The sequence below is a fragment of the Schistocerca cancellata genome, chromosome 8 (genome assembly GCF_023864275.1).
Source record: "Schistocerca cancellata isolate TAMUIC-IGC-003103 chromosome 8, iqSchCanc2.1, whole genome shotgun sequence".
NCBI lineage: Eukaryota > Metazoa > Arthropoda > Insecta > Orthoptera > Acrididae > Schistocerca > Schistocerca cancellata.
In genome coordinates, this window is record NC_064633.1 from 297,763,746 (window position 1) to 297,778,380 (window position 14,635).

At 40.9% G+C, this 14,635-nt stretch overlaps 1 protein-coding gene across 2 annotated transcripts in view; it reads left to right on the forward strand.

Moving 5' to 3' along the window:
• Positions 1–684: 684 nt before the first annotated feature.
• Positions 685–14,635, forward strand: part of LOC126094640 (cuticle protein 21-like) — a 30,845-nt gene continuing 16,894 nt past the window's right edge. Inside the window, exons 1-2 of one of the 2 annotated variants that reach the window (XM_049909132.1) lie at positions 685–713; positions 3,533–3,847. In XM_049909132.1, coding sequence (XP_049765089.1) covers positions 702–713; positions 3,533–3,766 — 246 coding nt within the window. In that variant the 5' untranslated portion in view covers positions 685–701 and the 3' untranslated portion in view covers positions 3,767–3,847. Of the gene's footprint in view, positions 714–3,532; positions 3,848–14,635 lie in introns of those variants that run through there. The other variant, XM_049909135.1, reaches the window with a different exon arrangement.

The window sequence follows — 14,635 nt, forward strand, 5'->3', positions numbered from 1 at the left end:
CTAGTTATGCGAAGTACACAAAATGTAGTATTATCGGAAGTCTTACGAAAAGAAGGAAATCCAGCAAATCTGAGTACGTGAAACAAAATTTACTATATTAGAGAAAGGGCAATGGAAAAGTAAGTTAAAGAAATTGGACAATAACAGGCAAAGTAAATGAAGTGTAATTCGATGGGAAAAAGTATAGTGTGTCTTTCTAGATGCAATGGTACACTCCGGGATCCTATTTTTGATAGACGACAACTTAGGAATCTAACCAAGACTGTAGACATACCTGTAATATGCATGACACTTCGTGGACGAAGATGTCAGTACAATTCTATTAAAAATTATGAAAATTACACCGCAGATTCATATTCGAAGAGAATGAGTGACACAAGTTTGTGATTAAATTCCCTGTGGACGATACAGTTGTTCCAGACGTTTCAGTAGGACAACTTCAGAATGATTTAGGCACGCTGGCAGCTAATCCGTGTCCAGCGAAGCAACAGCACTGGCAGTCCTCAACAATTTGCATCAGGTATTGCCTACTCCACTATTGGCAACTCTCCTCCCGGCCTCGACCCACAGCAATCGACTTGGCGCTACTGTCCCACCGCAGTGGACGTGACTTGAACACGTGCCACGGCAATGCGCGTAGTATATAAAGGACATGCAGCCAGGCACAGTCACAGGTTACCAGTAGCCGTCAAGCTAGCAACATGTACAAGCAGGTGAGTGGGGTTGGCAAGTGCGATCTTACACGTTACGTTGCTCAATGGTTAGCAAAAGAATGGTTCAAATGTCTCTGAGTACTATAGGACTTAACATCTGTGGTCATCAGTCCCCTAGAACTGAGAACTACTTAAACCTAACTAACCTAAGGACATCACAAACTTCCATGCCCGAGTCAGGATTCGAACGTGCGACCGTAGCAGTCGCGCGGTTCCGGACTGAGTGCCTGGAACCGCTAGACCACCGCGGCCGGCTAATGGTTAGCATTTTTGAGTATTACTAAGAGGTGTTCTAACAGTGTGGTCGTTAAGTAACGAGAAACCTGTTTTACGTAGTAAGCAAGGAAAGATAATTTGATATGTATCTTAGTAGACACTCCATTCGCGAATGGAGCCGGGAAGGAAAATGGTGAGTTAGTGGCAAAGAAGTACCCGACGCCACACACCGTCTGGTCGGCTGCGGAATACTGATGTAGATACTTCACGTCTAATAATTAAACACAGATCTGTAATGTGCATTTTCAGGAAGTTGGAACTAATGTGGAAGGTTACGGACAATCACTGTGCGCACGAGCCATTCGTGAAAATAATTGGGGAAGCAGTAAAGTTGTAGTGGTAGCAGGGAAACCGTCAGAACACACCATAAGACGGTGTGCCGCGTTTAAATCCAGATGATAGAAATATTCACATTTTTTATTAAAGGCATAACCACTTTTAGACATACGTGTATATGGTATAAATATTTTCATAATATTGGGAAAGCCTCACAGCTCTTTGAAGACTACTTAGCTCTTAGCAGTGTGTCACTATTGTTCACAGATTAATACGTCTAGTGTAGGACCATCTCATTTAATGCTACGATGATTTCTTGTTGTGAATGTAATGTTGTTACACTTCAGTGTATAAAGTATCAGGTATTCCTCGTTCGACCTCCCGGCAAGTATCACAATTTTAGAAAATTTACACAATTTTACGAAATTGTGTAGCCTAGCAACTCTCTTCATAACAATATTGCAGTTCACTGTACGACATTAATTTTCAAAAAAATAGTCCAAATGGCTCTGAGCACTATGGGACTTAACTTCTCAGATTATCAGTCCCCAAGAGCTTAGAATTACTTAAACCTGACTAACCTAAGGACTTCACACACATCCATGCCCGAGGCAGGATTCGAACCTGTGATCGTAGCGGTCGCTCAGTTCCAGACTGTAGCGCCTAGAACCGCTCGGCCACTCCGGCCGGCTTCATTTTCAAATCTGTCTATACTGCACCATATCATGAGTTCAGAACACAATCTTTACTACAATCTTAATATCAGACGGTGAATTAGAGGAATCATGTCGATCTGCTCACCGGTGAATTGTGCAAAATCTTTCACGAAATTTGTAAATAATAGTTTGTGGAATTCACCTCACGATGATACTCAGCAGTACCAGTAACCACAGTGATTTAATTTTGATCAGCAGTACAGATGCCACGGTCTGTAGAAGAGCGTACACTGATTGAAGTTCGTGACGAAGTGCTGTGACAGAACACCTGGAAAAAGTCCTTTACGCGAAGGATAGGCAACCGGCAGATCACGGGCCGGGTCCAGTTCGCGGTAGAAATTCGCAAAGTTAACCCTAATTGTTTTTCTACTGCAACTAAACATCTCAACGCCGTATTTTGTTCTTTTATGATTTCTCTTAATAAAATTAGTAAATAATTGTCCAAAGCGGACGTGTCAGATCAGTGCAACTGTTGAAACTGAGTATAATCTATAAAGATTGAGTTGCAACCACTTGCTTGGATTAAGCTGTGACCAGCTGATTTTGTAGACGTATTTTTCGATGGCAGTATTTCAAGATGCCTAACAACACATCTTCAGATGTTTACATTTATTTATGTGTCGTGTACATTGTTTATTTACTAACGGCGTTTGAGAATTTTGCAACCTAAGTTGTTAAAACGACAACTGTAAGACATGGTAAGTAAATATATATTGTTTGCGACACGTAAATAAACACATACATCTGAAGGTGGGTGAACAAAAAATCAATGACATAAACGTGTGTTCTTAGGCATATTTTTTCCTATGGTGTGTCGGAAATATGGTGCCATTCATATCGACGCGGTACCTCGTAAACATTAACAGCACGGACGCTATAGTCTTCACTTTATGCGTTGCTGTCGTGCCATGAGACGAAGCAGCCCGCGAACTTAAAGTATGTGAATCAAGCTCGCGTATCAATTAAGTTTGCCCATGCCATTGTCTTAGGCTGTTGGTAAGCCATATCTTCGCAATTTCCTTTCTTACAAGTGTTCTAATCCTGCTAATATGCAAAGGAACGTTCGTGCAGTTTTATAAGTGACAGACTTGTAGTGGCAGGAGCAAGGCTGTCAGAGAGTGTTGCGAGTTATGCGTGGGTAGCTCAGTGGGTAAGAACATTGTTCGAGGAAATCAAGGCTTTGTGTTCGAGCTCTGATCTCGGACACATTTTTAACCTTGCTTGAAATTTCAAAACAGCACACACTCTACTGTAGTTTTTACGATTCATACTATACAATATTTAGCTACTAACGGGACTCAGTATTACGCTTCGACATTCGGCATAGGATTATTAGACAAAGCCTGACAACAGGAAAAGATTTAGTACATGACAAGGACAGGTCTGTCAATTGAATAAAGAACATCACAATGTACTTTCAAAAAGTTTAAAGTTTTAAATTTATTCTGTTAGGAATCTGTACCGCGGTATATCTAACTGATTCTGTACATTCAGTAGGCCAGTTGGCTTTCTCAAGTAGTCCGTGCTTACTGAACGCGCTGCCCTTTGCAGGTGATCGTCGTCCTGGCCGTGGTGGCCGCCTGCCTGGCCGCCCCCGGACCCAAGCCGGCCCCCGGCCTGCTGGCCAGCTACGTGGCCGCCGCCCCCGTCGCCTACACCGCCCACGCAGTCGCCGCCCCCGTCGCCTACACCGCTGCCGCAGCTCCAGTTGCCTACGCCGCCCCCTACTCTGCTGCCTACGTCGCCCCGTATCACGCAGCCTACAGAACAGCCATCTTGGGATAAACTCCCCGCATTCCTTGGACGCTAAACTACTTGTCTCTGATGATTCTGTAAACTAAATAAAAAGTTTAATTTTACATTTAACTGGTGTTTATTTGACGCCATAAAGTGATTTCTCAGCACAAATGCTATCTACTCACCGTCTGTATGTCTGTATAAAGTTGTGAAATGCCCAGCAACTTTGACATCAAAATTAGCGGAAATAAACGATTAAACAGAAGCTACTGCGAGTGCCGGTAGCATTACTCTTCATCTACTAAACAATGAGTATGAATCAAGGTACGCAGTATCAAATAATTCAGTTATTCAGAATCTGATTTGCGCACACTCGTCTTAAGTATCATCTTGGACATATAATATCCTTACAGCAAGAACAGCATGTATATAGGTTACAGTTACTTGTGTGTGGCATATGCTAAAAGGAGATATATACATTTTTCTAAATCCAAGCATGTTTCGACAGTTACCAACACGCGTATTGCATAGAGCTACAATCTGTCACTCTTTTATAATTGTTCTGATGTTGCTCGATTAATAAACAACCTCTGTGGGCTACCTTCGATCTGGCCCTATAATTACATATGACAATAAATTAAATCACACTTACAATAACTCTTGCAAGGACTCACAATTTCACAGCACCTGAAAAAATTACCGACAAGAATTCGTCAGGTGCAACTTCGTCGTTCGGCAGCGATACTTTCAACACTTTTCTAAATCCGACCCTGGCATGTAACTGTAACACCTCACAAGCGTTGTACTGCAGTAGAGAAAGCTGGTGATCCTGACGAACATTAATCACAAAAAAATGGTTTATTATTGCCGTACAAAAAGTATGGGAGGGAAGCGACAGTCCGACCAAGATAAAAAATAGTAAGATATCAATAAACGTCTGGTTTATTAGAATAATTAGCCCAACATTCCCTTGCCTAAATTATTATGACGCGTAGAATCTGCTACACTTAATACAGTTGCATTTAGCTTGGCTCCCGATCGGCAATAGAAAAGTACAGATATTTTCTTCATCGTTGGCTGAATGAAAACAATGATTTACTTTCTCCAAATCGTGGGTTAAATATTGGACATAGACGTAACCAAATATCGTATACTGAGCTCAGTCTAATCGCCACTCTGCTACGTGTTTCCGCAAAAACCTTAATCAATCACACTGCCGCTAGCTACACGCCAAGCCGTGAGGAAAGGAAAGCATTAACCCCTTACTAGGACTGCTGAGAAGAATACATAGGAAGGGCGAACAAGCGCTGTTCAAAGTCGGTTCAAGAAAAATAGGTTATTCTGTAAAAACAAACATTTTAGCGACCCACAATACAATATCAATACCAGATCATGCCCTGTTTCTCTAAAGTTAAGTGGCAACAGAATTATCAGACCATAGCCTGTGTGGTACAAATAGCTCCCAAACGGCCTGCTTCGGCTCAGCATAGGACGCTCGCAGCAGCACACAGCAACATGCAGCTTATGCGCAAAACTGCTCAGCACCGACTAAAACTCTCCGTCCGAACAGGCCTTGGAAGGCACAACGGTACCGACTGGTCGCCATGTCATTCTCAGACGACAGGCGTCAGTGGATGCGGATGTGGAGGGGCATGTGGTCAGCACACCACTCTCCCGGCCGTATGTCAGTTTACCAGACTGGCGCCGCTACTTCTCCAACAAGTTGCTCCTCAGTTTGCCTCACAAGGGCTGAGTGCACCCCGCTTGCCAACAGCGCTCTGCAGACCGGATGGTCACCCATCCAAGAGCTATCCCAGCCAGACAGCTCTCAACTTTGGTGATCTGCCGGGAACCGGTGATATCACTGCGAGAATGCCGTTGGCTCACCACGGACTACCTCATAATGATATTAACTGCATTACACGATAAGCCCACATAGGACAGCGCACACCTGGCAACAACAAGCTGCCTCAGTACAGCTGTTACCGTACAAGTGACCTTTTACAAAGGCCAAATTGCCACTGCTTCCCTTTCTTCCTTCAAATGCAGCGCGCTGATGCAACATCACCACGCTGTAATCGCTCACTAGGTGACATACACACTTCGAAGATCGCCGGTGAGTACTAAACACCTAACATCTAGCAGCGGTTCGAAAAAATACCAAAACTCTGTCATAATCGATGCGCAAAAATAAGTAATTGAAATGTAGGTGCCTGAATCAACAGACACTTTCAGGTGCAGATGCTAACTTCATCAATGCAGGTCGATTATCCACCGGATAAATATTAGAATCAACACAAAGAAAAAAGAAATGGTATGTGCCTGAAAGTTGCTGGTTCATTTCCATTTTCGTTTTCTGCCAACAATATTTTTGCCTTTCGTAAATCGCGAGACTATCTCCCCAGTGCTTTGCATGTTTGTATTATGGTCAGTTTCGATTAGTCGAAACGGCCGACACTGTCGCATTTCGTGTCTTTGGAGAGATGTTTTGGCCATCAGCCAATGGGAAATGTTCACAGGTGTGGAACCATGACGCGACACAGTTAGAAAGAGTTTAGTCCACTCTTTTTATGGTTCTCTGTTTGGTTGGCAGTCCGGTCGATTCTGCTTCTTATTTTGTCTGGTGGTCGATTCATGCTGGTTTGGAATTATGGGTGAAATCCATTCAATAACTTACCGTAGTGACTAACAGGAAGATGTACAGGCTATCTTGTGATCGCTCCGCATATACAGGGTGGTCCATTGTTCGTGACCGGGCCAAATATCTCACGAAATAAGCGTCAAACGAAAAAACTGCAACGAACCAAACTTGTCTAACATGAAGGGGGAAACCAGATGGCGCTATGGTTGGCCCACTAGATGGCGCTGCCATAGGTCAAACGGATATCAACTGGATTTTTAAAAATAGGACCCTCATTTTTATTACATATTCGTGTAGTACGTAAAGAAATATGAATGTTTTAGTTGGACCACTTTTTTCGCTTTTTTCGTGATGTTGATGCTGATAAATTCATCGATTAAATGTTTTCAATCTGTCGTTTAGTAAATTCAAAGATATCATCCCCTTCTGCGTTACAAATGATTTGTTGTCTTCCTAGAAGTCATTTACTTAGAACATGTAATTTAATTACTCTTTTCGAGAGACTTCATTTGTGTTAGCTACATTGAGAACCAATGTGGGCTTTGGGCTTTGTGAATCACGAGCAAATATCTGATATATATGCCTTTTATCTGAATCATTTCCTTCAAACCTTCTCATTTATTACCTTAAATGACAAACTTACAAGATGCTGTACCGCCACCTCGTTTGAATCTACTGCAGTGGTCCTCGTCACACCTATGCTCAGATGTGCACGAACAGTTAAATACTTGAATCATATGCTGCCATTATAAACAATTAGTAATAAATACCCAGTTCTTTGCATGAGTTAAGGATGGGGAAAGGTAAGTCTTTCGTTGCTTGTCCGAAGATGTGATTTTTCAATACACTGTAAAGTGTTCCGGTATATTCCTACATTATTTTGTTCTTGAATGATATGAATGAAGGTTTGCAATAAATATTCTTATCAAGTCGAAATTCAGTGACTGCAGATACCGGTGTTCATTCCCATGGCATTTCTTTGGGTGTATGCTGAAAGTACACTTGCGGAAGATTTTTAATTAGGGCAGCCACAGACCAGCGCAACCAAGAAAGGTAGAACATACAAACGAAAAAGAATTTCAACAATACTGACAGATACCCCAGCGAAATATACGGTACAATATGAGCAACTAGCCTCCACAGAAAAAAAACCACTTTTAACGAAAGTGCGAATGTTCTGCGTAAAAACTTACGTTCTAAAAAGGGGTTTATGATCAAGATAAATCACACGATGAATTCCTCAAGTAAAGCGCAGAAAGGAAATAGACAAATCCAAGAAAGATACTCGAGATGTAGATAAGCATTCAATCTCTTTTATGTGTCTTCAACCACTTACTCTCAGCTAATCATATGATAAATGGATTTACCGTACAGGTTATAAGGTGTGAGCACACGTGTCATATGATAAAAATGACGTGAAAAGCTTTCCTATGAATGTTTGAAGGTCCGACCTGTTATTCAGACGAAGACATACAGTATAGGGGCCTTCTTACCAGGGTTGCAACAGTGTGACGTATAACACAATTTCAGATATTTCGTGATAAAACTGATGAAGTTTTTGTACGTCTGCTTAGCTCAGTGATAAAGGGTTTGCCTACCAAACAGCAGGCCCAGGTTCCATTCGCGGCCGGCTTGGGGATTTTCTCCGCTCGTGGATTGGATATTGTATTTTTCTTATCAGCCTTTTTTCATCACCTACGCGTACGTATTGTCTGCAATAAGAATGGCAACCCGGTGACTGAACTGCATCCGCATGGAGCCTTGGGACCATGAATGCCACACACTCGTTTCATTTGTTTTTGGGGGACTTTGTATTAAAATAACCTTTATGTATTGAAGTCGATACGTTTTATATTAAACAAGTAATCTCGTGATTAAATTAAATCGCAAAAATTACATGGGCCAACTGGCCCAAACAGGTGGGGCAACTTGGGGTAGGTAGGTAGGCCCATGTGTTATTGCTGTACTGTGTTTTATGAATAGACAAAGAGTGAGAGGCCTCAGTTACTTAGCTATATATGTGCTCGAACGATGTACTAACCGCATAAAAACGTCGCTGGAAACTTTTAAAGCACAAGCTATGAAAGAGAAGGAATAAAAGAGGGCTGAAGTGGTGCAGTCTTCCATACAAGTTTTGGAGAGATCCTTGATCTTTTATTAAGCGACTCAATGATAAAAAATAATCGAGTAGAAAATTAAAATATTCCTACTTATTTCCACCAGCTGAACCCATAAATCAGCATAGAAATGACGGATATGTTCTTGCCCTGTGGATATTATGCCACACGCTACTTTGACGATATACGCTTTTATTTCGGGGATAATGTTGTATTTGTACTTGTCACACCTGTTAAATGACAGCTGCTTGTTGGTTAAACACATTATTACTCTTGCTTTGACGTTCAGTATAATATTGCTTGTGATTTAATTAGTGCGGAAATTCTTGTTTGCGAGTACTTGTGAAGTATAAAATCTGTTAAAATAAAATGCCCCGAAAATATTTGTATTCAGTAATTATTTTTCTACATTGGTAGTTAAGTGGCACTTTAATCTTACAGTCTGGCGCTTCATGTGAAGGCTACGTACCAGCATTATTTTGGTGTGAAGGTTGGAGAACAGGTTGTATCGTAGGCACCACTTATATGTTGCCATTTTTGTTCAGTTATACTACGACAACGGCTGAAAAGTCACAAAAAAATCTAGACATTTTCCTGTGTCTGTTATTTGGCTGAAGCCTACAAACCACATACACAACCTGTTGGAGAACAGGTTGTATCGTAGGCACCACTTATATGTTGCCATTTTTGTTCAGTTATACTACGACAACGGCAGAAAAGTCACAAAAAAATCTAGACATTTTCCTGTGTCTGTTATTTGGCTGAAGCCTACAAACCACATACACAACTGTTATATCTGGTAGGTTCGACCTTTAAGAGCCGGATTCTCAACGAGGAGAATAGGAACAGTTCAATAACCTGACCCTCCATATGCAGTTCAAACTATTCCACATTAGGCTAGTTTACTAGTTCCTACCAGAAAATATGTAAGTCTGGCGATATACCATCTGACTTTCGGAAAAGCATCATCCACACAATTACGAAGACGGCAAGAGCTGACAAGTGCGAGAATTATCGCACAATCAGCATAACAGCTCATGCTTCGAAGCTGCTTACAAGAATAATATACAGAAGAATGGAAAAGAAAATTGAGAATGCGCTAGGTGATGGTCAGTTTTGCTTTAGGAAAAGTAAAGGGACGAGAGAGGCAATTCTGACGTTACGGCTAATAATGGAAGCAAGGCTAAAGAAAAATCAAGACACTTTCATAGGATTGGTCGAACTGGAAAAAGCGTTCGACAATATAAAATGGTGCAAGCTGTTTGAGATTCTCAAAAAAGTAGAGGTAAGCTATGGGGAAAGACGGGTCATATACAATATGTACAACAACCAAGAAGGAATAATAAGAGTGGACGATCAAGAGCGAAGTGCTCGTATTAAGAAGGGTGTAAGACAAGGCTGTAGCCTTTCGCCCCTACTCTTCAATCTGTACATCGAGGAAGCAATGATGGAAACAAAAGAAAGGTTCAGGAGTGGAATTAAAATACAAGGTGAAAGGATATCAATGACACGATTCGCTGATTACATTGCTATCCTGAGTGAAAGTGAAGAAGGATTAAATGATCTGCTGAACGGAATGAACAGTCTAATGAGTACACAGTATGGTATGAGAGTAAATCGGAGAAAGTTGAAGGTAATGAGAAGTAGTAGAAATGAGAACAGCGAGAAACTTAACATCAGGGTTGATGGTCACGAAGTCAATGAAGTTAAGGAATTCTGCTACCTAGGCAGTAAAATAACCAATGACGGACGGAGCAGGGAGGACATCAAAAGCCGACTCGCTATGGCAAAAAAGGCATTTCTGGCCAAGAGAAGTCTACTAATATCAAATACCGGCCTTAATTTGAGGAAGAAATTTCTGAGGATGTACGTCTGGAGTACAGCATTGTAAGGTAGTGAAACATGGACTGTGGGAAAACCGGAACAGAAGAGATTCGAAGCATTTGAGATGTAGTGCTATTGACGAATGTTGAAAATTAGGTGGACTGATAAGGTAAGAAATGAGGAGGTTCTACGCAGAATCGGAGAGGAAAGGAATATGTGGAAAACACTGATAAGGAGAAGGGACAGGATGATAGGACATGTGCTAAGACATGAGGGAATGCATTCCATGGTACTAGAGGGAGCTGTAGAGGGCAAAAACTCTAGAGGAAGACAGAGATTGGAATACGTCAAGCAAATAATTGAGGACGTAGGTTGCAAGTGCTACTCTGAGATGAAGAGGTTAGCACAGGAAAGGAATTCGTGGCGGGCCTCATCAAACTGATGACCAAAAAAAACCTGCACATAAAAATATGCCCTTGAACTTGAAAATGAAGTCAGCGTGGAAGAAGAAGCACCAAGCAAGTTGTCCGAATCCCATGACTGAATTTGACGAAAAAGATAACAAGCCGCACATAATAAATTAAGAGAACTTGAATGATCTCATTTGAGACCTTGACTTGTCCAAGGAAAAGACAGAACTTGTGGGGCTATTACCATGGCAGTAGAATCTTCTTCAACGTGGGATCTGGATCCCATTGTATAGGCGATGTCATTGGGATGTGATCCTATTTCTATCTTTCACTCATTTTGTCACAGGAAAGAAAGGTCATGTAGTCTACTGTGGCTTCATAGGTTTGATGTGAATGTGAATCGTGATCTAAATGACTGGATTCTGTTCGTAGACTCCTCCAGGCTTGGTTTATGAAATTTTTGACCTTTACATACTGGTTGGGTACAAGGATCTGGGTGCGAAAAGCCATTCGGCCGGACTTATCATATAACGTTGGATAATATTATATGCTAATAACAATTCCATATAGGACACAAGTATCACTTTGAATGCAGAAGGAGACAAGGTAAACTGATATTTTACAATTGAAAGATTCAAGATAGCAACGGCCACTGGTATTTAACATTTCACCACGAAATAAAAAAAAAAATACAAATGTACATTTAAGCAACGACTGATAGCTTATATTGCATTCACTGAGTAATATAATAAAGTATTTCGACCAACTGTCAAAGGCTCTTAAAATCTTATTTACTCAAATCAAAAATAAAACACTAGTTACGAAAGCGACTTGAACACATGTGGTAGCCATCGTTATTTACATGAAAGGATACAGCATTTATGCAAATAACTAGGAAACGGCAAATGTCCATGAAAATTCGTAGCAAACACAGAGATCGTCTTCTGTTACTGAATTATTTGAATTTATTTGAGCACCACATCAAATGAATTCGCAGTTATGAATAAGAACTAGCATCAGCTGCAGAATGTAATGACGACAGTGGAAACTTGTGCCATACCGGGACACGACCGTGGATTTGTCGCTTATCGCGAGCGGTCTCCTTACCATTTGGCTATCCGTGCACGACTCAGATCCACATCCAGACCTCAATAAGTGACCAACCATGCTTCTACGACCTGTACTCGTACATCCATTACGTGTATTCCCGTACAGGTCAGACAGCGTACTTGAAAGTAGCTTGCCCAGTATCGGCATATAATTGCGATATTGCAGAGCCTGTGTTATTCTGACTACGATACGAAGTTCCTTTGGATATGCATGCATTTCCAAAGGAACTTTGCATCGTGATGGAAATAAAGCGGGCACCGCAATATCGTTATTTGAGGAAATGTTGCCATGCCGCCCTACGTAATATTCAAGAACAGAAGCGCCCACCAGTGGCCTTACTTGAACTAAACCCCGCCAGATTTAACTAACTCTACAACACTTGAATACAAGAAGGTATAAAAATATTTCACGGCAACTTGTTACTGAAAGGGCAAAATCAACATATGGCCTAAACATAATATTTTAGTTAAATATCATCTACTGTATTAGTTTAAGTTTTAACAATGGGCTCAGGCAAATTGTTTTACGGCAAGTTGTTTACAATGCCAGCATCCGACAGTGTCGCATGACGGATAGAATATTCTCAGAAACAGCAGCTAGTAGTACAAATACCTTAACCGCTTAATGTGATGCACACAAATAACAGGTAAGAACAACAAAAGAAACAGTCAACATTTTATATCTTCTCTACTTCGAACATCGTCAGTTATTTTGCTCCCTAAATAGCAAAACTTAATTACCACTTAAAGTGTCTCATTTCCTAATCCAATTCCCTCAGCATCACCGGACTTAAATCGACTATATTTCATTACACTTGTTTTGCTTTTGTTGATCTTCATCTTATATCCTCCTTTCAAGACACCATTCATTCCGTTCAACTGCTATTCCAAGTCCTTTGCGGTCTCTGACGGAAATACAATGTCATCGGCACACTTCAAAGTTTTTATTTTTACTTCATGGATGATAACTTATACTCAAAATTTTTCTTTTGTTTCCTTTACTGCTTGTTCGATATACAAATTGAATAATATCGGGGATAGACTACAACTCTCACTCCCTTCTCAACCATTTCTTCCATTTCATGCCCCTCGACACTTATAACGACCATCTGGCTTTGTACAAATTTTAAATAGTTTTCGCTCCCTGTATTTTTCACCTGCCAGCTTCAGAATTTAAAGGAGAGTATTTCAGCCAACACTGTCAATCACTTTCTCTAAGTCTACAAATGCTAGGAACGTGGGTTTGCGTTACCTTAACCTACCTTCTAAGATAAATCGTAGGATCAGCATTTCCTCACTTGTTACATCATTTATAAGGAATCACAACTGATCTTGCCCGAGGTCGTCTTCTACCAGTTTTTCCATTCGTCTGTAAAGAATTCGTTTTAGTATTTTGCAGCTGTGATTTATTAAGCTGATGGTTAGATAATTTCACACCTCTCAACATCTTCTTTCTTTGAAGTTGGAATTGTTATATTGTTCTTAAAGTCTGAGGGTATTTCTCCTGTCTCATACGTCTTGCTCAGCAGAGGGTAGAGATTTTTCATGGCTGACCCTCCCATGGCGATTAGTGATTCAAATGGAATGTCTTTTGCTCCCAGGGCCTAGTTTCGACTTTGGTCTTTCAATACTCTTCAAATTCTTAACGCATCATCATATTTCCAATTTCATTTTCATCTACGTCCACTTCTATTTCCATGATACTGTCACGTAGAAGAAGGTGTAATTACATGAATGACGAACACTAACTTCACTTAACGAAGGTTTATTCAGCACTTGCATATACAAGAGCACAGAGCGAACTGCCTCCAGCCAGAACACATATAGTATATATACCGCTACAGAACATTCCAGTACGATGAGTCTTATTTGTAGATACTTCTAGAATGTACTCGAACCGAATATAGGAATTAAAATTGTACAGTTAAAGCCGGCCGCGGTGGTCTCGCGGTTCTAGGCGCTCAGTCCGGAACCGCGCGACTGCTACGGTCGCAGGTTCGAATCCTGCTTCAGGCATGGATGTGTGTGATGTCCTTAGGTTAGTTAGGTTTAAGTAGTTCTAAGTTCTAGGGGACTGATGACCAGAGCAGTTAAGTCCCATTTAAACTACCTGTCCTGTACTGCGGGTTTAGCAGGGCGTATAAGAATCAATATATGTGTTAACTCTTCTAGAAAAGTTCGCTGTCGGTACTTTATCAGTAAACCACACAGTGACGCGTAACGTCTCTTCTTGCAGCGTCACCTACTGGAGGTAGTTGGTCATCTCTGTGATGCTTTCGTTCTTGATGTATGAACCTGTAACGAAACGCCTTGCTCTTCTTTGTATATTTTCCATATCCTGTACCAGTCCTATGCAATGGGATCCCATACCGACAATCAATATTGAATTATTGGTAGGTCGAATGTTTTGTATGCTACTTCCTGCGTTTCCTGTGGATTCGTACAATGGATCTCAGTCAAGTATCTGATTTACTCGAGATTGATATTATGTGGCCATTTCATTGCAGATCCTTCCGTAGTTGTACATATTTTATGGAAGTAACTATTTCTAGCGATTGTTCTGCAATTGTACAATTATAGAATAAATGGTCTTTCTTTCTATGTACTCGCAATGTGTTACATTTGCTTATGTTGAGGGTTAGTAGGCACTTCCTGAATCGATGTTAATCGATCTTCATGTCTTTCGGTGTTTCACTAAAATTTTCTAGCTTCACGACTTCTCTATGTACAACGGCGTGGAACTAGTGACGTTATGTACTAGGAAATCTATATATACTGTCAAAAGTAATGGTCCTGTAACACCAAGGGTCACACTA